Source organism: Rhinoraja longicauda, chromosome 18 (assembly GCF_053455715.1).
Source record: "Rhinoraja longicauda isolate Sanriku21f chromosome 18, sRhiLon1.1, whole genome shotgun sequence".
NCBI classification, from domain to species: Eukaryota; Metazoa; Chordata; class Chondrichthyes; order Rajiformes; family Arhynchobatidae; genus Rhinoraja; species Rhinoraja longicauda.
The window spans coordinates 7,896,019-7,922,171 of NC_135970.1; the positions used below are offsets into that span (position 1 = coordinate 7,896,019).

At 40.2% G+C, this 26,153-nt stretch overlaps 1 protein-coding gene across 1 annotated transcript in view; it reads right to left on the minus strand.

The window, feature by feature from the left end:
• The window catches only part of LOC144602464 (astacin-like metalloendopeptidase), a 77,078-nt gene that overhangs the window by 42,446 nt on the left and 8,479 nt on the right, over positions 1-26,153 (minus strand). Inside the window, 5 exon segments of the mRNA XM_078415610.1 lie at positions 6,904-7,024; positions 12,075-12,230; positions 17,354-17,422; positions 23,853-23,880; positions 23,957-24,048. Of these exon segments, the coding sequence (XP_078271736.1) occupies positions 6,904-7,024; positions 12,075-12,230; positions 17,354-17,422; positions 23,853-23,880; positions 23,957-24,016 (434 nt within the window). The 5' untranslated portion in view covers positions 24,017-24,048.

The window sequence follows — 26,153 nt, forward strand, 5'->3', positions numbered from 1 at the left end:
CAGGGGCAGGTTGGATAGATGGATTGTTTTCTCTATATAATCAGAGGTTGAGAGGAGACTTAATAGAAAGGGGGTGGAGAACAATTTTAGGATAATTATTGGTGTATTGCGTGCAGTTCGGGTTGCCCCATTCCAGGAAAGATGTGAGGCTTTGGAAAAGGTGCAGAGCAGGTTTGTGGCCTGGATTAGAGGGTTTCAGCTACAGGGGCAGGTTGGATAGATGGATTGTTTTCTCTATATAATCAGAGGTTGAGAGGAGACTTAATAGAAGTGAATAAAAATTATGAGAGACATAGATAGGGTAGACAGTCAGAACCTTTTTCCCAGGGTGGAAATGTCCAACACTAGTGGGCACAACCATAAGGTGAGAATGGGAAAGTTTAACAGAGATGTGCGGGGCAAGTGTTTTACACAGAGAGTAGTGGAGGCCTGGAAAGCATTGCCAAGGATGGCGGTGGAGGCAGGTACAATCGTGCCGTTTAAGAGGCTTTTAGAGGTACACATGGAAGTGAAGGGAATAGTGGGATGTGGATCAGGTACAGGCAGAAACATTGGGGTTGAACATGAGGACAGTTTGTTTGACGCAAACATTGTGGTCGGAAATATCCATTCCTGTGCTGTACTGTTCTATGTTCTTTATTAAAACAAAACCTGGCTAAGATTCACTGGAAGCATTTACTTGCATGCAAGTCTAACTCTGCACAGAACGATGCATTCAAAGGAGGAATAGCATGGGCCAATATGTTGTAACAAGTTCAGAGAACACTGAAAGTCAAAGCTTGTTGAGGGTTGGATAAAGAGAAAAAAGAAACTCCAGCCCCCCATGGGCCTCCACCAGCGACTCCACCGACCCTCACCTCTTCACTGCCCACCAGCGTGCCGGAGCCATCGCCTCACCTGAGTTCCAGGCTCAACAGCAGTCTGAAAAAGAAACATATGCCAGATATAGGGAACTAAAGACAAGCTTGGCCTGTCCGGAGTACAAAAAGTGTCATAAGACACATAAAAAGAAAATAAGGACAGCAAAGATGTATAACAAAATATCACTAACAGATAGAATTAAGGTAAATGCAAAGGTGTTTTAAGGACAAGAGATTAACCAGAAAAGATTAGGGCATATCAGGGACAACAAGGGCAATCTGTGTAAGAAGCCAGAAGGTACAGGAATGGCCTTCACTGAATATTTTTTAGGTATTCACCTAGGAAATGGACTTTATAGTTGGAGATTTTAGCAAAGGGGAAAGGTGAAATATTAGTGCAAATCTTAATAAATAAAGAGGAGGTACTCGATGCTTTAACAGGTTTAACGGGAATTCCATACCAGGACATTCAAGATGTCCTCATTCTTTAGGAAACGGGCGTTTCGCTCCCCCATCATAGAAGAGGTCCTCAGTCATGTCTCATCAGCACCCCGCAGCTCCGCCCTTGCTCCCCCTTCCCCTCGTCGCAACATAGATGGAGTCCCCCTGGTCATTACCTTTCACCCCATCAGCCGTTGCATACAACACAAATTGGAGGAACAGCATCTCATATTTAGCTTCGGCAGTTTACAGCCCAGTGGAATATTGATTTCTCTAACTTCAACTAACCCCGGCGTTCCCTCTCTCTCTATCCCTCCTCCACCCAAGTCGCACCAGCTTCTCGTTTTCACCCAACAAACAGCTACCAATGGCCTGTTTTCTTTATCATCATTACTTTTTTGCATATCTTTCATTCATTCATTGTTCTTTATCTCTCTATATCATCGTCTATCTCTCTCTTTTCCCTTTTCCCTAACTAGTCTGAAGAAGGGTCTCAACCCAAAACATCATCCATTCCTTCTCTCCAGAGATGCTGCTTGGCCCGCTGAGTTACTCCAGCTTTTTGTTCAGAAATGCAATAGTAAGTATGATTGTTGTATACCAATCATAGCAGTCACTGGTTATTGTTACTGGAGTTCTATCAGATGGTCAGAAGTAGAGATCTTAACTGATTGCATAAAATTCAATTCTATTCACAACTACTGAGAAAATCAAATTGTTCGTCCATGTATGCAGTAAGATCTCGGCAATGTTTAATGATAGGCTGCTATCTGGTAAATCACTTTTGTTCCAGGCAATGACCATCCCCAATACAAGAGAGTCTAACCACTTGTATTAAATGTTCAATACTATGGCCATCAATAAGTTTCTCAACCGGCCATCTGTCAATCAAAACACCCCTATCATTTGCCTGGCTTTGTCCCACACCCACCTCTCTTCAACATTTTTTCCCCCTGATTATAATCGGTCTGAAGCACGGTCCCAACTCGAAACATCATCTATCCATGTGGTCCATAGATGAAGCCTGACCCACTGAGAAACTCCAGCATTTTCCCACCATTAATAACCTGGGAATTAATACTGACCAGCCACATAAAATAATCTGGCAACAAAAGCAGATCAGAAGCTGGTATCCTGCAGTGAATGAATCACCTCAAAGCCATTCCATCAAGAATATTAGAAAACATTTCAGGTCACATTTGTAAGGGTTAACATTAGGTAAGCAGCTATGTGGGCGCTATTGCAGGAGTGTAAAATGTTAAAGCTTGGTTATGTTGCTGAGGCATCCTGTTTGTCAGCATGTAGCACGGTTTATGGCTGATCGCATCCGCTGATATCAGCAACCGGCGTTCAAAGCTTTGATGTGTTAAGAAGAACATCTTGCCATATGGACTGCCCTTTGTTCCCAAGAATGAGTAGGTCACGTAGGTCATGACGGACAAGGAGGACACGGAGGTCCCGAAGGACACATAAAGATTTATAGGACATTGTAAACTTGCCATATAAGGCAGCGATGGAAATGTACAGGCACATCTATTACAGGTATAAAATGTGTGTGAATGTGAGTTTTCGGAGAGAGAGGCTACACTAGCTGCCTGAGCGTTTCTGAACGCTCCAGTGCCTCGGCTCTCTCCCACCTGGGTGAGTAAAATAAAAAGGTTAAATAAACTCGGTTGTCTCTCTGTTTCTGTTAATAGGTCACGGACTACAACACATTAACTAAAAAAGTAATATGCTTGCCGTAGAGGGAACTACAGCAACAATTCTCTGGATTGGTTCCAGGGATTGTGGGTTTAATTTGAGGAGGGATTGAGTAGCCAAGCCCTGTATTCACTTGATTATTTAGGACTGTACAAAATTTCTTCATGCAGAGGATGTGAATCGTTGGGATTCTACACCCCAGGAAGAGAAAACAGGATCCATGAATTGGCGGGATGGTGGTGGAGACAATTAACAGAATTATCAGGGATGATCTTCAGAGATGGGCATGCACATCTCTGAAGATCATTCCTGGGCCCAGCACTTTGATGCAAAAAGCTCATCAATGCCTCAACATCCGCAGCATGTCAACAAATACTACATCGAGCCTCTACTGCTGTATGGTAGAGAGCATACTGACTGGTTGCATCACGGCCTTGTTCATTAACTCGAATGGTCAAGAGGAAAGGAGGCTGCAGAAAATGGTCACCATTGCCTTGTCCATCATGGTACTGACCTCTCCATTAAAGAGTTCTACAGCCTTTAGAAGGCAGCTAATATAATTTCATTGTTTCTATTGGAAAAAAAGTACAGGAGCCTGAAAACTGCTACCTCCAGATTGAAGAACAGCTTTTTCACATCAACCATCAGGCACTCTTAAACCATATGCGACCTCAGCAACAAACTGCTGTGGACCTTGTATGTGTCTCACCACGTACTTTGGATCGCAGTATTACGATCTGGTTATCTAGTATAACTGATAATTTATTGTATTATTTATTGTATATTTATTTGTTAAATTGTTGCATTAATGCATCTATAAAGCTGCAATGTAAGAATATGTTGTTCCATTCCTGGTGCATATGACAATTAAACATTCTTGGTTCTTGAGTTTATTAAAGACAGAGATTGACCAATTTCTAAAGGAATATTAAGACGGTCCAGGAATGGCTCTAAGGTAGATCGGCCATGACCTTGATGAATGCTAAACAGATTTGCAGATCAAGTAATCTTCTCCTGTTGCTATTTCTTACATTTACCCTCTGCAAGGCAAAACTAGAATACTTCATTTGCCGTTGTGAGGTAAGGTCCATCAATAGCCATGAAATTTGACACTATCCATAACAATATCGCCTGTTTAGTAAGGTCTGCCAACAGGGGCTTCCCTGATAGAACTAACATAGAATTAAATTGTTTTATGAATGAAATAAAGAACCACTTCCTTGCAAGTTTTTAAAAGGCATGTTGGTCACTTGAACTTTTTAAGGACAGAGTTGGAGCAATGGCGGGAAATAGCATGCTAATGGCATGTTGGCTTTCATTGTGAGTGGATTTGAGTTTAGGTGCAGTTGTACAGGGCCCTGATGAGACCACACCTGGAGTATTGTGTGCAATTTTGGTTTCCTAATATGAGGAAGGACATTATTGCTATTGAGGGAGTGCAGCGTAGGTTCACCAGGTTAATTCCCGGGATGGCGGGACTGCCATATGATGAAAGAATGGGTCGATTGGGCTTGTATTCACTGGAATTTAGAAGGATGAGAGGAGATCTTATAGAAACATATAAAATTCTTAAAGGATTGGACAGGCTAGATGCAGGAAAAATGTTCCCGATGTTGGGGGAGCCCAGAACCTGGGGTCACAGTTTAAGAATAAGGGGTAGGCCATTTAGGACTGAGATGAGGAAAAACATTTTAACCCAAAGAGTTGTGAATCTGTGGAATTCTCTGCCACAGAAGGCAGTGGAGGCCAATTCACTGGATGTTTTCAAGAGGGAGTTAGATTTAGTTCTTAGGGCTAAAGGAATTAAGGGATATGGGGAAAAAGCAGGAACTGGGTACTGATTTTAGATGATTTTAGATGATTCGAAGGGCTGAATGGCCTACTCCTGCACCTATTTTCTACGTTTCTATTGTTTCTGTGAAAATGGTTGCATTTTCGATCAGCCAGAATTTGATTATATTGTAAAGCAGATTTGAAAGATTGGGAAATTAGGGGAACTAAGAGAGGGGAACTAAGTGGAGAAGTAAGTAAAAATTAGTAGCACAAACAACTTGCCATATTTTGGTCTCATAGGTATCTAAACTTTGAGAATGGAATCTGGAAAGAATGCCTTGAATCCAAGGTAAAACAAATTCTGATGAACTATCAAGTGTAATGAGATTAATGAGATGTTAAAGGTAACTGCACTTTAGTCTGAGATGTTCTTAACAAGATTTCACGATAACGTTTTAAAGAAAACTGGATACCTACTGTGCTCAGGATGTCCCTACTGTGATAATCTTGGTGATCACAATAAAATATCTAAGAAAGATAAGAAATTGATTAATCCCTTTTCCCACTGGATAAACTGAACCTTCTTCATGACTATTCTAGAAAGAGTGCAGAGACACCCGTATCATCGTAAACACTGTCAAATATAATAGTTCAGTGTCTTTAGACTTTAGAGATACAGCGAGGAAACAGGCCCTTGGGCCCACTGAGCCCGTGCCGTTAAGCGATCACCTACATTAACACTATCCTATACATTAGGGACAATTTACAATTTATAGAAGACAATTAGGAGAACGTACAAATCCGTATAGACATGCACCTGTAGTCAGGATCAACCCCTGGTCTCGGGCGTAGTAAGGCAGCATCTCTACCGCTGAGCCACTGTGCCGTCATAGAGTCATAGAATTAAACAGCATGGCAACTTGCCCATGCCAACCAAAATGCCCCATCTACACTGTGGTATGGTACTTTATTTGTCACATGCACCGAGGTACAGTGAAATTCTTTTTTGCATACAGGTCAGTACAAGTATCACTACATATATGCACTTAGATACATATTAGAGAAGCATCGCAGAAACAGTACAAGTGTATAGTAGTAGTACATTAAGATATTTCACAGAGTTGCCAGTTTGGCACCATTTTCACCATTATTGTGAGTGCAGAGATCTTGATCTGACCATGAAGGTCTGTTGTCCTGGCATTGCAAGGTCGCCCTGGCCAGGTGTGGCCATGTTGTGCTCTGCTGCTGGTCCACCATTGTAGGCCGCATCCAGTCCATGTGCTCGTGCTCTTGGGGCAGCGGCCAGTCCAGCTGAGCCTCAGGCTGTTGCAGGGCCTCCAGCTGCCAATCGAGGCACTGTGTTCCATCCTGCAGCCAGTCTGCTTACCGGCCCTCCAGGTGGGTTCCTCTGGGTCCACAATCCGCTGTTGGTGAGCTGGGCCTTCTGGGCGGGTTCTGGTCCGCGGCGTGGGTCCTCCATCAGTGGCAGGCAAGTCCCTGGTCTGCGGCGGGTGGGCTGGCCTTACTCGGCTGTTTCTGCTCTGTGATACGGGTTCACCGTTGTGGCGGGTGAGTCGGGCCAACCAGGCGAATCGCTGGCCTCTAGTGGGCGAGCTGGACCTTCGGGCAGGTCCTTGGTCTGTGGTCCGTGGTGCTCCCCAGGATACTTCCGCTGCGCCAGGCCCGATCCTGGTCTTATCTGCCCGTGTTTGGCCCATATTCCTGTAAACTTTTCCTGTCCAAGTACCTGAACAAATGTCTTTGAATATTGTTAAAGTACCTGTTTCAACTACCTACTCTGGCAACCACCACCTGTGGTGTGAATGATGTCCCTCGGGTTCCTATTAAATCTTTCCCTGCTCACCCTGAACCTATGTCACCTGGTTCTTGATTTCTCCACTCTGAATAAAAGACTCGGTGCATTTACCCTACCTACTCTCCTCATGATCATACTAATCTCTATAAGATCACCCCCTCCTGCGCTCTAGGAATAAAGTCCCAGCCTGCCAAACCTCTCCCTGTAGCCCAGGCCCTCAAGTCCTGACAACATCCTCGTAAATCTTCTCTACAGTCAGTGCAGTGAATGAGTTAATAAAGTCATGACAAATACCTGCATTTTTCAACTTACCCTAATTTTGACTTAACAGAAATATATGCAGGTTCACTACGTTGCCTGTAGTAAAATTTCACACATGTTAAACAACTGATCTCAGCCAACGCATTGTGAATTATCGTTCTATCTACATCATCTACAATAAAAACATAAATAAAAAATATTATAATGCATTATTATAGATTAATCAAGTTTATTAGTCATATTCTTCATAATTTACAAAAATGAATCTGAAGAAACTACTAATATAGAATTAAAGAACCCAATGTAATAAACACTGAGAAATATGTAAATGTACTCCGAAAAGTAAATCTGATTTGATTAATAATTAGGTCCATCAAGCAATTCTGCTTGATTTAAAATCAACATAAAATCAAACAAATATGCACATATTTTCAACGTTAGTCTGCTGCATAAATACAGGATAAAATGGCTAATTTGCCAAGCTTATACATGACTCCATGTCCTAGAACTCCTTATCTAATGGGGCTAAAGCAGTTTAGAAAAGTAGCTCACCAGTTTCACAAGAACAATTAGGAATAGTAGGCTGAGCCATAGAAGCTCTCATTAAATAAATGAAAGCATTTTTGTTTATTAACTTAGCAAAGATAAAACGAGTCATGATTTTCAGGATTAGGCCACAAGATAAAATGCATTTTTACCATTTCATGGGTAGATTAATCTCATATCAAAGTCGTATATAACTTTGCTAATTAAGCATTTAAAACAAGAAATTGATTATTTTTACGATTACAACTGCTTGAAAAATCTGTTTTAAGGAGGAAGCTTGCCTCCAAGCCAGTGACCTGGAGCTATAGAGATTATGGATACAGGAACTTCTGATGATGGTTTACAAAAAAAAGACAAAGTGCTGGAGTAACTCAAAGGTCAGGCAGCATCTCTGGAGAATATGCACAGGTGACATTTCGAGTCAGGACCCTTCTTCAGACTGATTGTAGTAGGGGGAAGAAAGCTGGAAGAGAGGCGAGGTGGGCAAAGCCTGACAAGGGGAGAGGAGAAGGATGCAATGACTTAGAAGCCTTGGTTTAGGCCAAGAAAAAATGCCATTAATAAGCGGAGTGTAATCGGAAGGAACAAGTTTTTCAAAAATACTAATGCATAGACACAAGTTAGTTTAAATTGTACAAAGGTATAAGTAGAGATGTTATATTTAAATACAGGAAGCATTTGTGAAAAAAAAATGATTGGAAACTTATAAATGGATTTGATCTGATAGAAATTACAGAAATGTGGATACATATGCAATTATGTACTCTGAGGTAAACATTCCAGAAGCAAAAGAGCAGATGGCAATGAAATTATTGTGGGATACTACAATTTTTATATCAATGGGATTCATCAAACTGAGTTCAGAAATGTATTTGGGGCTGTTTTAGAACAATAACTCACAAGGTCAACGAGAAAATCGATTTTGTACACCTTGTCATGGGCAATCTCACATATGATCCTCTGTAAAATAGCGATCATCAGACAATATAATTATTTTGTGTTGGAGAATAAGACAATCCACTTAAGTCTTGAACTTAAATAAAGGTAACAGTAGATGTGAGGAATGTTGATGAAGGTAGATTGGAAAATTAGATTCAAATATTGCTACTCAATAAACAATAGCAATTACTTAAAAATATATATTTTAATTCCCAACATATATACATTGTACTTAGAATAGCAACTCATCAAGAAAAGTGATTTATTCAAGACTATTTAAAGAAGTTATGGATAGTATCAGCTTTAAAGAAAAAGATTATTAGAATTGTCAGTCTAATGTTTGGATAGTTCTTGGAAATAGCAACAAATGACCAAAACATTTGATAAAAAGGGAGAAGATAAAAAATGGGAATAAACCAGTAAGACAAAAATAAACGAGTACCTTCAATTTGTGAAAAGGGAGAGAGATGCAAAAAACAAATATGTTCCCTTGGAGGAACAAATATGTTCCCTAGAAGGAATTATAATGAATAATGAAATGGCTGAAATATTAATAAATATTTTGTGTTAGTCTTTATGGCAGAAAATATAATAACTATATCAGAAATATAGTTGGAACCATAGGTCTAAAAACAATGAGCAACATAATTAACAAACAAAAACTGTAATGTACTGTCGAAATTTGGGAGCCTAAAAAACAAATATTATAACTAGGAATTGGAATAATTCATTTGGCCCTTCAAATGTGGTCCACCATTCATCACGATTTGGACAGAAATTCTGCAACAATGATATTTGCTTACTCTATTCACATATCCCTGATTCTCTTAAAACTAGACATTTACCAGTGTCTGTTTTGAATGAACGCCTTCACTTCACAACCCTCCAGGGTAGAAAATTCCAAAGGTTCACTACCCTCCAGGTGATAAATTTCTCCTCATCTCTGTCCGAAACAACTTATGCTTTATTCTAAAACTGTGCCCCTGGTCATGGATTCCTCATCCAGGGGAAACATCATCCCTGCAAGCTGTCGCCGATAGTTCGCCGGGCGGGCATGATGATGAGGAGTCTTTAAAGATTCGTAGTGGATCTCGGTGCATCGCTGAGAAATTTTCCGGATAGAAATTTCTCGGCAACAGCTGGCTTGTCGCCAGGTATCGTTGCTTATTGCGGACGCTGTCACATGCTGTCCCCAGGTTTGCTAGGTTATCGCAGATGCATTTAGAACATCGTAATATTAAATTAAGTAAAGTCATTTGAAGATACCATAAAATACTTGTGTTTAACCAATTTATTTATCGTCAGGACATTTGACAGGTAGATTGGAGGCGACAGTTTGACGGTCAGGCAAGCGTGGGAATTTCGCGATGTTTATGGCCATCAGCGATTACTTTTAAAGAAGGCTCCCAACCCAGATATGCAACCCGAAACCAGATATGCATCTCCCGTACATTTTCAAAGAATGTCTACACTCCGCACAAAAATCCATTTAACCACGTTTAAAATTAAATTTCTTAATAGTGCTATTAGTAAACTGGAAGTCAATCCAGTTTATGCCTTGTTACCGTGAAGCTTGGTTTTCAAGTAACCCGGGGAAGATGTTATATTTCAAAACTTTCACGTTATTACAGACTTGTCAGTGATTTCAGCGAAAATTAGGACGCCGGAGATGCATTGATAAGCGTGGGAATTTTGCAATGTTTCCGAAGACGGTGTAATCTCTTAGCCAGGTGCTAGTTTCACAAAAAAAGTAACTTGTATCGACCTGACTTGGCATTGTCGTGGTCATTGTCGTAGGGTAAAAGAAAATTTCAGCGAACTGCTACGACTTTGACAGTCGCCAGCAGTCGCCTAAAAAATCGCCTAAGTGGGACAGGCCCTTTAGTCTACTCATTCTCTTTTCATACAAAAATACAATTACCCCCAAAACGAGCTCAGTAAATTTCTTTTTTTTTTTTTTTTTTTTAATAAAATTTTATTGGGGATAGGTACATAACCTGTTTACATCTTTACAGTCATACATTTTTGAATTGATAACATTGTCAATTATTATTATATACCTTTTACCCCTTTTTTTAAATTTATTTTATATAAACTAAATAAAGCTAACGAAGTAGATGAAGTGAAGAAAGAAAAGAGAGAGAAGAAAACTAAAAACAAAAACCAATTTAAAAGAAAAAATAACTAAAAACAAAAAAAAAAAAATAAAAAAATAAAAATAAGGAAAAAATTAGTTAAAGAAGAATGGAAAAATTTATTAAAATAACAAAAACTTCATTCGAGATATATTCGTACATTCCAAATTATAGCATTTCATTCATTCTTTAGTCCGAGTGCTAGTCAGGTTCCTGTGCTGAACTATTCTGACCCTTTAAGTAATCAATAAAAGGAGACCATGTTTCAATGAATACTTCCTGTTTGTCCAACAGGGAAAATCTGATTCTTTCCACGTTTAAGGTCTCCGTCATTTCTATAATCCACATTTTAATTGTGGGGGCCGTAGGGCCTTTCCAAAATTTTAGAATTAATTTTTTTCCTGTTATTAAACTATAATCAATAAAGTTTTTTTGTGTTGTTCTGAATGTTTTATTTAATTCTAATTCTAATATTCCGAGTATAATTAATTTTGGATCTGGGTCCAATTGTGTGCTGGTTATTTTAGATATTATACTAAAAATATTTACCCAAAATTTTTTAATTTTTATACAGTTTGCAAACATATGAGATAATGTAGCTTCTAAATGTTGACATTTATCACATTTAGGTGAAATATGTTGGAAAATTTTATGTAGTTTTGTTTTGGAATAATGTAACCTATGTAATACTTTAAATTGTATTAGAGAATGTCTGGCGTTTAGTGAACACTGATCTATATGTTGCAAACTTTCTTCCCAAGTATCTTTCGTTATTACTTGATTTAATTCTTTTTCCCATTTTTGTCTATATAAATCCGTAGAAGGCATGTCACTGTCTAATAAAATATTATATATATAAGATATTAATTTTTCTGTATTAGGATGTTTGTTCCAACATTCGTCAAGAATTTCTGAATTTCTAATTTGAAAATTTTGGGAGTTCGACTTTACGTAATCTCTAAGTTGAAGATATCTGAAATAATCATTTCCACGAAGACCATAAATCTGTTGCAACTCCTGAAATGTCAGAAAGGTGCCTTCCTTATAAAGTTGTCCCATATTTTTAATTCCATAATTCTTCCACTGTGTAAAACCCCGGTCTAACCATGAAGGCTTAAACAAAGGATTATTCACAATTGGAAGAAAAAGCGATAAATTATCTAGTTTTAATGTCTTTTTTAATTGTTTCCAAATTCGTATAGCACTAAATATTATAGGGTTTTCCCTATAAATTTTTTTGTTTAATTTAGACGTGGCAAATAATATCGAACCAATATCAAAAGGCAAACAATCTTCCTTTTCCATTTTTAACCAGTCTGGTTGAAGATCTATTTCTTCCAACAGTAAATTTCTTAAAACATGATTCAGAGCTACGGTATACATACAGGAACACAGGTCAATCTCCTATATCTTACAAAACATAATTCCTAGTCAGCTCTCTTTTCTGAAACTAATATGTAAAAAGGAATTCACATCCCACTGCTAAAACCCAGTGTACAAATATCTAATCCATACAGACAAGTCTAAAGTTGGTCCGAATGGCATAATTACTCACTGGCTTAACTGTAACTTCAGGAACAAATGCTAATAGAAATAACTTACCATAGTCACTAGCTAGTTTATACGGTACATAAACATTCCTATCCTCTGACACAGGCCATAAGCAACTTCTTGGTTGCTTGCCACAGAAAATAGCATTTCTGGATTTATCAATTAGAACATCGCCAAAATGAATTATTTTATTTCCCGTCCGCTTTGCTGCAAAAAGAGAAAAAAGGTGTAATTTGCACGTTAAACAACATTAAATACTTTTTATCCAAGCTGTAGTAAAAACAAATCACCATATTTATTATGCAAGTTGATCCAATCTTATAAATACCATCTAAAAGTCAAAACTATCATATCTGATTGTCTCCAAATTAAAGAGAACTTAAAGTTAAAGATAAGCAGCATCTCTACAGTCCTCCCGACTGAACTTCACAAGAATATATTTCTGCAGAATGATTGACGGATTGAAGATGAACATTTCTTAGATCAACATTTTGAAAACCAATCACCTTAAATTGATTTCAGTTAATTAAAAATTAGTGCATTTCAATGTTTTTAATTTACCATGATTACATCAGAACTATCTTCCCTCGTCTTAATGTCAAGCGTTGGAAAGCTGGCCCTGTGCTTTATTACCAGGAATTCCTCTGAGAATGTTATTCCGACTGAATTTACACTGACCGAAGGCGCATGTGCAGGCACCCCCATACACTGATAGTTTCTTTTATACAATAATGTTCTGATCTAGTGAAATCCTGCCAAAGAATCAGGAACAGGATTGGGTCAATTGATCCCATGCGCTGCAAATGTCTATCTCAAGCATGCACATTATTTTTCAAAAGCTACTCAATCATTTATTGGTTATTTCATCCACTGCAAAGAAATGTGACACTTGCAGACACCATGGATAGAAAGAGGTAATGTCCAAAAACTACTTTGAATGAGCTTCCCCATTTATTAACTCTTTGGATGTTATCATAGTGTTTCCACTGTGGTATTTCCACTGGATGTGATACATAATAAAATAACAAAATTACTGTGAGCAGGAGTTGGCAATGTGGCATCTCAAGCTTGCTCCGTCATTCAGCAAATTCATAGCTGACATGCAGATATGCATAGCTCATGCAGAATAGCAACCTGCTCATGTCCAACATTGTTGTAGCAGTGTTATTTATGTGTAGCACTCATCTGCTCCTTGAAAGCCTTGAGGTGTTCATGGATGGTATCTGTGCCCATTGTAAATTGTTATTTGTTTGCAAATAGCATCTTGCTGTTCAACAAAGGTAGCAATGAGCTCCCTGGTGGCATGTGCTTCTGTGTCATAGAGACAATACTCCATAAAGGCAGAATAGCATTAGATTGTTTCTGTCTGTGCTGCCATGATATCAATGACCTGAACCAGTCAGTGCTATGTGACAGGTTTGTCACGGGTCCTTCCAAAGTTAAGATCATGCGCCATGCAGCCTCCTCTAGGGGTATGAAGATGAACTCCTCCAAATCCCTCGTTATCTTCTGCCTCTTGGACTGAAAGACTTGACAAAGGACAAACTATCAGCTTGTTCATGAAAATATCTCAATTGTAGTATTTATCCAAGTCTCTTCAGGCTGTAGGTTGATTGCGTGCAGATTTTAAATCTTGGAAACATCTCGAGCCATCTCCTACCAGGATCTTCTTTTGATGATTTTGGTGGTCTCCTGTTCCTACACCTGGACACACTGGATCTTCTTTCAGATAACTTACTGAAAGTTCTCCAAAGACCCTCCTTATGAATCTGGAAGTAATCTGATTTTCTCTCCCCTGGACAGGCGTAGCTGCCGTCTGGCTGCTATGGGAACACTGTGAAAGGCTGAGACTCCTCTCCGATTGTTGCACAGCAACTTGCTCACTCAGTGAGCTCTATCTACTAACTGCCTTGTGCCGCATTGGAACGCACTCGTCTGCTGTCCTTCATGATTGCATTTGCCTCTCTAACTTAATTTGCTCATTCACGGTGTTGCTCGGAGTGTCAGGCACAATAAATCACTGTGTTCAAGATCATCATCCTTCTCCTTCTCTCCTCCCATCCTGAAGAAGGGTCTCGACCCGAAACGTCACCCATTCCTTCTCTCCCGAGATGCTGCCTGACCTGCTGAGTTACTCCAGCATTTTGTGAATATATCGATTTGTACCAGCATCTGCAGTTATTTTCTTATACTTCCTTCTCTCCTCCTTCTCCATCTGCCATGCATCTCGTGGTGTGGTGATGCAATGTCCAAACAGATGTATGGAAGCCCCTAGTCCAACCTGGCAAGGAGTGTTGCGCATGAAAGCCTCCTTGCAACACATATTGTAATAAAGCTATATACTGCTGATGTATATAAAGGGGATGCACTACCACAACCTTGAGCTTAAAGCACAGGACACTCAGGAGGACACACATCCAAAGGTCTCCCTCCTATTCTTCATTGTCTGTGCCAATCTGGAGGAGATGAAAAAGATTGAATAAACTTTTAATTATCCTATATTTTGGATTTTGATCTGTATAAATAGTTGTGAAGGTAAAATTTCAATAATGAAGTTAAGATAGCACAAGGTAAACTGGGAAGTTGTGGAGTAAGTAACAGCTCAAGTGTGCATCTGTTTCTGTGTGACTATCTCATCTTTAGTCAAATATCTAAGAGAGAGAGAAAAAGATCTTTATTGCTGTTCAGGACACCTTGACATAACTTTCTTGCAATATTAGTTCATTGTGTTTGGATTTTGTGTCCTGCAAGAAACATCTCAAGCCACCAGCATCTTCATATGTAAGAAGGAACTGCAAATGCTGGTTTAAACTGAAGATAGACATAAAAAGCTGGAGTAACAACGGGATAGACAGCATCTCTGGAGAGATCTGGAGGGTCTTGACCTGAAACGTCACCCATTCCTTCTCTCCAGAGATGCTTACCTTGCCGGAGATGCGATTGTTTTCCGGATTGTATCTCCGGTCGCTCTGCGGCCTAACATCATGGAGCTAGAGGCCTTGCTCGGGACTGACTTTGAGCCCCACTACGGGGCCGTGGACTTATCATCGGAGCCTGCGACCCCTTGCCTGGTATGCTTTGTTGCTTTTTACTGGTATAACTGTATGGCAAAACAAATTCTTCGTATGTTGCAAAACATACTTGGCTAATAAAGTATGATTATGATGATTATTATCTTCATGTGTTGGCTTTGGTGATCTCCTGTTCCTGCACCTGGATCTTCTTTCAGATAACTTACTGAGATGTACTTCAAAGACCATCCCTGTAATTCTAGAAGCAATCTCCTTTTCTCTCCCCTCCATAGTAGGTCTAGCTGCTGTGTGGAGGCCATGTGAAGGGCTAAGTCCTCTTTCCGATTTTTTGCACAGCAGCTTGTCAGCCTCTGCATTGACTTTATGTGGACCTCATCAGGGGGCCAGATTCATGTGTTAATGCCTCCTACACTGGAAACATACTAGGAGCATGGAGAACCAGCTGGGAACAGACATCTCGACCTCCTCAATTCACTGTCGCACCGTACACCACAGCCCCACCCGGCTCGGACATGCCCCGCAAAGAGTGGGTCGCCCTGAACCGGCTCCGCAAAGGGGTCAGCCGGTTCAACGCCAACATGTTTCGTTGGGGGTTGCGTTCATCAGCAGCCTGCGTGTGTGGAGCAGACCAGCAAACAGCGTAGCACGTCATTTTCAACTGCACTGTCCTCCGTCCCCCTGGTGGAGGGGGAGACCTCATGGCCCTCGACAACAGCACATTGCACTGGCTACAGCGCCTGGAGGGCGTTTCATAATTTCTGCTGCCTCAAACGCAAGAAGAAGACTGGAAAATATAGTTTTAAATCAAGTTCACAATTCTTGAGAGGTACCCAAATTAATACCTATGACACACACAACAATGTCTACATGCATCAAAAAAGTACAATTGGATTTCTAGGCATATCGTGATTATTCTTTAAAAAAACACAAAGTTCTGGACTAACTCTGTGAGTCAGTCAGCATCTCAGGAGAACATGAATAGGTAATGGTTGGGACCCACAATGTTGCCTATCCATGCTCTCCAGAGATGCTGTCTCGACCTGTTGAGTTACTCCAGCACTCTGTGTCTTTTTTTTTGTACACTGGCTCTGCAGTTCCTTGTGTCCAAGTTTATTCTTTGTTAATTTTTTTTTGAAAATGAGGAAAACATGGCACTTGCAACAACACATACATTTTAAACTGTTCACTGCCGTATCTAATTTTATTGACTATCGATTAAGGATCATGCATAATCTACTGATCAATGAAGTACAATCCCAGTGGAAGCCATGGGCAAGGTAAATGAGGACCTGAAGAGAGCAGTTCAGAAGCCTTCTAAAAATTTGATTCCAAAGAGAAACTGTTGGCCACGATGGCACTCTTCAACTGAACTATTTCAATTGTCTTTCTTTACCAGTTTTAGCCATTTGGCTCAAAGTCAATGTCAAACCAACAATCATGTAGCAGAAGAACGGAGTGAGGGGTTTGAAACGAGATGCAAAACACTTAATCATTGTAGTGCTTTCCATGAATAAATACTGCTTGTATATTTTTTATTTGGTAGAATCAATGTTTAACAATTATTTTTATAATTCTTGTGTGAATTATCCAGTACAGAAATAGGTCATCTGGTATCATAAGCTAGTTCTCCAAATGACTTGATGAAAATCAAAAAATGAATGAAGGAAATTCTGGAAAAAATAGTTGGAAACATTTTTGCAGTTCAGGCAGCATAGGTAAAAAAATAAACCAGATTAATATTTCAGATTGTAGATGAAGGGTCTTCAGCCTGAAACATTAACTCTCTTTTTCCACTGATGCCATCAAACCTGTTCTCATATTTTCTGCTTGGATTTCTGAGAAACCTTTTTGACCCATTTGTCTCCTCCAAGATCTCTAAACAAATTGCAACATTCACTCACTACTTTTCATAAACCATTACAACCTTGACATTGTTTAAGCAGGATATTCTGTGATTAAATATCCTTCTACATTTAAAAAACTGCAATATTTTCCTTTCAATTCTTTCTTAATATGCCTTCTTGATACTGATTCACAGGGCAATACCATTTGACCAGTTACATTATTAAATGCGTCAGAATTTTTAATTCACAAAAATCTAAACCTTATCCTTGTGGAAACCGCCCGAGCATCTCGTTTCTCTGAATAACTAACTTTTTATCTTCATACCAAAATTCCCTAAGGCTGAGTACTATAAGTACTCAAAACTATATAATAACATTCAATCCACCAAGTATGATAATAATATTATTTAAAGATCTATTTTATTTTCAAACTTTAATCCAAAAAAAATCTTACATAGTTCTTTGTTCTGTTTTAAAATTATACTAAACACATCTTGTTCAGTTTCTTCGCTTTTCAAACCATCTGAAAATGAATCAAAGGTTAAAATGTAATTAATTTTATAATGGTATTTTGAAATGTTTACAGTCATGGACTCTCCTAATTTTTAACAACTGAATTTTATATAATATTTTAAACTTTGGCTGGCAGAGTTGTACCCTGTTTTGAACTAAAGTGCGACCTCTATCAACTGCCATCTCCATATAATTTGCCAAAACCATTGTATCATTATTTGTGGCACTATGATCAGTTGTGCGAATAATTTTATACTTCATACAGATAACCCCCTGCTCAGTTGATTGCAACACTTATCTCCTTCCTATTCTCAATAAGATAGTAGTTGTGTTCCTTCTAATGGAATTCCCCAACAGTAGAATTCTGCAACCTGTATTTCCCTGTCTAAGGGCACAGTACCAAAAATAATAATTATGTTTGTGATTCAATATCAGAAATAATATTGTATATGTATATCATGATTTAGCTACCATGACGAAAAGGAGTTATGGATGGAGCCTGAAAAGGACATTTTTTTCACATAGCATTTCTATATTAATTCCTTTACAAATGAAGCAAAGAGCAAAACAAAATGGGGTTTCCTAGATTGTTGGTAGGATCTGGAGAGGGTAGCAGTGTACAGAACAGAGGCTGGGATCCATCTGTAGTTCTACACTCATAAAAATAGTTTTGTGCACTGATCCTGTATGCTGCAGTGAAAAAACAATAGCATTTCACAATTTCCAATTCCCATTTCTCTACATCAGGACCCAAACAAAAGATTCTTAGTATTTGGGCAAGGGATACATTTTCCAAGATTCTTTCCTTCCACTTGGTGTTCTCCACTTTCCTGAAAAGTAGCAGTCTCAATTTCCATAGAACCACACTTCGAACCCAATGTCTATAAACTAATGTGTGGTGTAAAAACCACAAGTGTTACTGAAGAGCTATTGTTAATTTTCTTCTGCTTATTGCACAGCACTACACCAAAAATGTAGTGTCAGGAACCAAAGCTAGATAGAGCTCTTGAGGATAGCGGGGTCAGGGGGTATGGGGAGAAGGCAGGAACGGGGTACTGATTGAGAATGATCAGCCATGATCACATTGAATGGCGGTGCTGGCTCAAAAAGCCGAATAGCCTCCTTCTATCATTAAAAAAAAAAAAAAAAAAAAGCTGTGACCAGGAGTTGGTGATGAGGTGAGAGCAGCGAGAGTAGGGAGACGGGTGATGATGTAAACTTAAATAACAGGCCTGATCAGGGATTCTGTAGGGAAGGTTCGTCAGCTAGTGATCAGTGAATGGTACCTTGTTGGGAAGGAAGAGGATGGTACTGGAGATCAGTCATCAGTGAGGTTGTGCAGGAGATCAATGGGCAAAAATAAGTAATAGGACTTCAGTAGAGTCCCAGTCAAAAAGCATTAATCAACAACAGCGGGTATTCCAGATACAAGGTAGACACATTTTCATCCACATTGCTCCAAAGAGACGAAAATTGACATGATGATAATTGAGGCATGCGTGAGTCTGGAATCATATCATATTGTATCATATATTTAAGTATGACTCATTCAAGGAAATGTCTGGTTGAATTTCTAAAGAATTATGAAACAATTTAAAAGTGGTCATAATCATGTCGCAATGCCCAGAACCCAAGGAAGTCGAAAATGTTCTGGAAGTCTTGTTTTTGGATTTTACACAGCTTCTTCCAGCCTCTACAAATAACAAAGAGTTAGGTTGTGAAACCTTCAATGTAATATTTTTGTGTAATGATATAGAACTGTACATATTAAAATTGTAATTCTCACCAACACATTCATTCACTCTTGAAATAAACCCATTACATAACAAAAAATATATAAAGTGGTATTAACTAATGCATTAAGGCCCTTATCCAGGCTTTTGTAACATTTGGAATTAATTGTTATCTGCTGGCTGTCCTCCCATTAGTCATTCAATATAAACTATAGCCTTTTCAAAACTCCAAACTAAAGGCAAAACTAAACTGCAAATGCTGGAAATCAGAAATAAAAAGAGAACATCCAGGAGATGCTCATCAGATCATGCACCTCTGTAGAACACCGGAGCAAATGTTTCAGGTTGATAACCATTCATCAAACTATACTGAAGAACCAGTTCTTATTAAAGATCAATGACATGAAAGTATAGTATCTGTCTCCATAGATATAGACAATAGACAATAGACAATAGGTGCAGGAGTAGGCCATTCAGCCCTTCGAGCCAGCACCGCCATTCAATGCGATCATGGCTGATCACTCTCAATCAGTACCCCGTTCCTGCCTTCTCCCCATACCCCCTCACTCCGCTATCCTTAAGAGCTCTATCCAGCTCTCTCTTGAAAGCATCCAACGAACTGGCCTCCACTGCCTTCTGAGGCAGAGAATTCCACACCTTCACCACCCTCTGACTGAAAAAGTTCTTCCTCATCTCCGTTCTAAATGGCCTACCCCTTATTCTCAAACTGTGGCCCCTTGTTCTGGACTCCCCCAACATTGGGAACATGTTATCTGCCTCTAATGTGTCCAATCCCCTAATTATCTTATATGTTTCAATAAGATCCCCCCTATTTCCTGATCTCCTAGGCATTTGTAACATGTCACTCTTATTTGTCTATCTTGGCTCTTTTCACCAAATCACATTGTCTTCTGATATCGCTTGGCTTTAAAATTATTACTTTTATTTTTGAATTCCTCCAGCCCTGCAACTGTCTAATATCCATGCTCACCAATTAAGGTCTTTTGTGAGTTATCAATATTACCTGCACCACACCAGCAGTCAAGTCTTTAGCTGCTTCACTCTAAACTCTGGAATCCAACCCGAAACACATCAGCCTCTTTGGTCTTGCTTAGGATGCTCCTTAAAACGTTATTTGTGCCCAGCCTTTAGGCAACTGCCTTAATATCTCCTAATGTGGTTATGTTTTGGTAATTAATAGTTATGAAATCCATTTACTACATTAAAATTGAAAAAATTGAATAAATTTTATTAGCCAAGTATGTAAACATACAAAGAATTTGCCTTGCTGCTTTGTTAGCAAGTAACAACATGACATACAGTAAACAATTAAAAATAAAACATAAAACATTAAGAATAAAACATTATGGTTTAAACATGTGAATAAAATAAAATACCACAGCAAAAGGAGGCTACAGATTTCTGGTTATTGAGTAGAGCTGCTGCTCGTGGAAAAAAGCTGTTTTTATGTCTGGCTGTGGCGGCTTTGTCAATCCAGAGTCGCCTTCAATAGTCAATTTATTTGTCACTTACACATAAATGTGCAGTGAAATGAAAAATTACCCACAGTCCAACAATAAGACCAATAAAAATAAGCAATAACACACACAATCATAAACCAACACCAAACAAAAAGAAACATCCATCACAGTGAGTCTCCTCCAGTCACCTCCTCACTGTGATGGAAGGCCAGAATGTCTTTTCTCTTCCCCTGCCATCTTCTCCCGCGGTCAGGCTGTTGAAGTTGCCACGTCAGGGCGGTCGTGGCTCCCGACATTGAAGCCCCCGCCGGGCAGAGAAAATCCCGCGGCCTATTCCAGGCCTCGCCGGACGGTGAAAGGTCCGCGGCGGGCCGACCCAAGCCCTGCGATTCGGGGCGGGCGAAGACGCTGCCGCTGCCGGAGCTCCCGATGTCGGCCCTCACACAGGAGCCTGCGAGCTTCCGACGTCCACGCGGCCGAAGAAGCCTCCGGAGACGAGTCGCAGCCGCTCCTGCAGCGCCACCACAACCTCCGAAGGCAGCCAGCTCCGCAGATGTTGAGTCCGGTCCGCAGGCTCTGCAAACCAGAGCCCAGGTGGTCCCAGCTGGAAGCCGCCAGCACCAGGTGTTTGGCCGACGGTAGGCCACAGCGGGTACGGAGACACGGCCCAGAAACAAAGGTCGCGTCTCCGTTCGGAAGAGACAATTTTACAGTTCAACCCCCCCCCCCCCACATAACACACAACCACAAAAAACACTACATCATATCTAAACACTACAATTAAGACAAAAAACAACAAAAAACACAAAAGACAAATGGACTGCAGGCAAGCCGCAGCTGCTAGGGCAGCGCTCCTTCCAGAGGGAAGTGCTTCAAAGAGTTTGCGGCATGGGTGAGAGGGGTCAGAGATGATCTTGCCCGCTCGCTTCCTGGCCCTTGCAGTGTACAGTTCGTCAATGGGGGGAAGGTTGTTGGCTGCAACCTTCTCAGCCGATCGAACGATACGCTGCAGCCTCTGGATGTCGTGCTTGGTGGCTGATCCAAACCAGACCATGATGGAGAAGGTGAGGACGGACTCAATGATAGCGGTATAGAATTGGACCATCATTGCCTGTGGCAGATTGTGTTTCCTCAGTTGCCTGCAGGAAGTACATCCTCTGTTGGGCCTTTTTGACAGTAAAATCGATTGTGGCCCCCATTTAAGGTCCCTGGAGATGATGGTTCCAAGGAACTTAAATAACTCCACAGATGTGACTGTGGTATTATTAATGGTGAGTGGGGGGAGGGGTTGGGGAGCTCTCCTAAAGTCTACTATCAATTCCACTGTCTTAAGAGCATCGAGCTCCAAGTTGTTGCGAAGGCACCAGGATGCCAGCTGTGTCACTTCGTGTCGATAGGCAGATTCCTCCCCATCCTGGATCAGTCCAATCAGGGTTGTGTCATCCGCAAACTTGAGAAGCTTGACAGAGGAGTCTGTGGCGTCGCAGTCGTAGGCGTAGAGAGAGTAAAGGAGAGGGGAGAGTACGCAGCCTTGCGGTGCCCCTATGCTGAGGGTCTGTGGGTCCGAGATGTGCTTTCCCAGCCTCACATGCTGCTTCCTGTCTGTCAGGAAGTTGGTGATCCACTGACAGAAGGGTTCAGGCACAGTCAACTGGGAGACTTTGGAGTGTAGTAGCTGTGGCACAATGGTGTTGAATGCAGAGCTAAAGTCCATAAACAAAATCCTGTTTTAAAGGCAAAATACCATTGCATTAAAGGCAAAATACCATTGCAAGATGTTGATAGAAGCCTTTAAACGTTTACTTAAGGTTTGAGGTTTTAATTTTAATTGACAGAGATTCAGGCCACATGCAACATTTTGTCCTCAATGCAATCATCTATTTTATCCTCCACATTAAACATTTTGTCCACCATGCATTCGTCTGTAATATTTAAAATGTCAAAACTTCACAATGATTACCATCTACTTGGCTTTGAGATTAGCTACAGCTGTCAACACTTGTGTTGGGAGACTGTAACACATTGACCAGACAAATAGAAAGACTCTTCTGAATTATTTATTTAAAAAGTTACAAAACCGTAATCACTGGGCATGAATGTGCCAGCTTTGGCTGCAGGGGAATGTACCACTGGAGATGCAAAACCTATCCCTATACCTGTTCCCTTCCCACCATCCAAGGTCCACAGCAGTTCTTCCAAGTGAGGTAGAGGTTCACATGCACTCTCAACTTCATCAACTGCATCCATTGTTCCCGTTGTGGCCTCAGGAACATCGGTGGGACCAAGTGTAGACTCGGTCATTACTTTGTCGAACACTTGTTCGGTCCGCCAAGGGCTGTAGGATCGCCCAGTTGCTAACGATTTTAACTACGCTTCCCATTCCCATTCCCACAATGATACAGATGCAAAATTTTATCTTTGTATGCTTCGTAGTCACCTTCCCCTAGCTAACTAACTAGAAGGAATGGGTGATGTTTTGGGTCGAGACCCTTCTCACTCTGAAGGAGGGTCTTGACCCGAAACGTCATCCATTCCTCTCTTCAGAGATGCTGCCATTTGTCAGGCCTCTTCTGGCTTTCTTTCCCAGTCCCCCCTACAATCAGTCTGAAGAAGGGCCCCTATCACCTATCCATGTTCTCCACAGATGCTGCTTGACCCACTGAGTTACTCCAGCATCAATCTAAAGAAGGGCTCCTTTCACCTATCCATGTTCTCCACAGATGCTGCTTGACCCACTGAGTTACTCCAGCATCAATCTGAAGAAGGGCTCCTTTCACCTAACCATGTTCTCCACAGATGCTGCTTGACCCACTAGGTTGCTCCAGCATTTCGTGTCTTTCATTCGACAGCAAACTCTAATTAAATTAATTAATTTAATTTAAACTTTTATTTCGTCAAATATTTCAACTCTATTCTGAGAAGACAATCTTCCACTCACTATGTAAACTAGCACCCCCAATATACAAACCCCACCATCTTGAGCTTCTCCCAATAAGAATGCTTATTTTGTGGTAACTTTAGTAGACATAGAACATTCTGCAGAGTATGTGGATTAAGCAGCAAACAGATAAAAAGAAATATTCCTAGATTGTAGATGTCAATTGGCCAATGTCTAATTAATTGTAACTTTCCATCTTCTTTTGTCTTCATTTTTGAATTCATGTACATATAGTGTTAGTTCTGCTTTCAAATTTGACAGTAGGAAAAATTAACACGAGAAACAGACCTTTTATAGTTGAATTCTTGTGGTCCATCTAGATTAAAAGAAAATCGTGTTAGAAGTGCAAGTAAATACTTTGAACTAAATATTTTAATGTGTTCATCTCTTACCAATGCAGAATGAATGCATCTCAGGGCTAAGGTTAATAGCACTGCAATTGTTAAATCCATCTTCTCCCCTCTGTGCTATTAAGGCAGGACACCTTAGTTGAATGGAGTGAAAGATGTAGTTTGTTAAATATTGTAGGCAATAAAGTTTGTAGTAGCTTTATTAAAATAGAAATAATCAGTTAGTATTAGCTCTAGAAAACATATAACACTGCCAAAGCATGGAACAAGTTACCAAAGATTAATTATCAGTTGAAGTACACTTTAACTTTACATTCCAAAATGCAATTTCCTTCACACAGAGGAAAGAATGAATTACACCATCCCACTCCTGTGCAGAATTATTATGAGAAATTATCAAAGCAGCTGTCATCAATACAAAGTTGTCAAATGCTGTCATCAATACAAAGTTATCAAATACAAAGCTGTCAAAAAAATAATTCACACTGCAACATCAATAAGCAAAATATTAACCATATAACAACTGTTTCAACAGGAAAAAATTGGCAGAGTGAAAATAACTATCAAATCAAGATTGAGAAAGGTTATATGCACTATTACCAGTGGACCTCCCTCCAGTCACATTGAGTAAACACAAGAGAGTCCTGACCCAAAACGTCACCTATCCATGTCCTCCAGAGATGCTGCCTGATCTGTTGAGTTACTCCATCACTTTGTGTTCTACACTTATTGTAAAGCTGATAATGGGACTTTCAGGTCTTTGGCACATTGCTGGAATTACTTGCATTATGTGGAATGACCCTGAGGTGAAAAGAATTCGGATAATTGTGGCCTTTACTTTCATAAGAATATTCCTGGCTAACAGCTCTGCAGTTGCTGGGATAGCAAGATATGGGATATCATTATCACTACCTCTTTGGAGAGCAGTTTCTCAAGATATTGCTCCTCAGTCACATGTTCACTGGGTTACTACTCTCTTATGCCTGTTGATGAAGCCTATAGACAAGTCATACTGGGCAAATACCTCTCCACCTCTTCTTGACTCTTCTGACTGGTTGCCTTGATTTCAATTCTCCTGTTCCTCATCTCAATAAAGAATGCAGTTCTTTTGAATTCTAATTCAATTACCAACACATTTAAAAGTCATTAGGATTTCTTTAAATGGTGGGGGAAAGTGAATTTGCTGGTGAATACGAGGCCTCTTATAATACATTACATTAGTTAGATCACTGCGGCCCAATTTGGATAATTAACATTGTTGTTGTTATGCTAGAGTTGATGTCAACAGATGCCTACTCTTACAAAGTGCACACATCCAATATAATAATAATAATATTCATTTATTGTCATTGCAACGAGTACAACGAAATTAAAAAATAGCCAATCCTGACGGTGCGTACAAACATATATGCAATAAATGCAAAAACAAATAAATACATAAATACAATTAAATACAATTATATTAAGTACAAGATTTTTTAACGGTGTTGCCTAGTGCAAAGGTAGTGTTCAGTTCTCGTATGGCCCTGGGGTAAAAACTGTTCTTAAGTCTGTTTGTTCGGGATTTGATCGACCTGAAACGTCGACCAGAGGGCAGATGAACAAACAGACGGTGGCCGGGGTGGGATGGATCTTTTATTATTTTGCCTGCTCTACTGAGGCAGCGTAGGCTGAACAGGTGCTCCAGGGAGGGCAGTGAGCAGCCGATGATCTTCTGGGCCGTCGTGATGACCCTCTGAAGGGCCTTCCTGTCCTTTTCTGAGCAGCTGGCATACCATGTGGTTATACAGTATGCCAGCACACTCTCGATGGAGCAGCGATAGAAGGACAACATGAGCTTCTCCTGCAGGTTGGTTTTCCTGAGGATCCTCAGGAAGTGGAGTCTCTGCTGTGCCTTCTTTACTGTGGTGATGGTGTTGGTAGACCAGGTAAGATCCTCTGCGATGTGCGTACCCAGGAACCTGAAAGCTGGTACCCTTTCCACACAGACCCCATTGATGTAGAGTGGGTCGTAGTCTACACTGGTTTTTCTAAAGTCAATTATAAGTTCCTTTGTTTTGGAGGAGTTCAGGACCAGATTGTTCACTGAACACCATGCTGCCAGCCTTTGGATTTCATCCCTATAGGCTGTCTCATCTCCTTCTGAGATGAGTCCAACCACAGTCGTGTCATCCGCGAACTTGATGATGGTGTTGGTGGGATGGGTGGGGGCGCAGTCGTGAGTGTAGAGGGAGTAAAG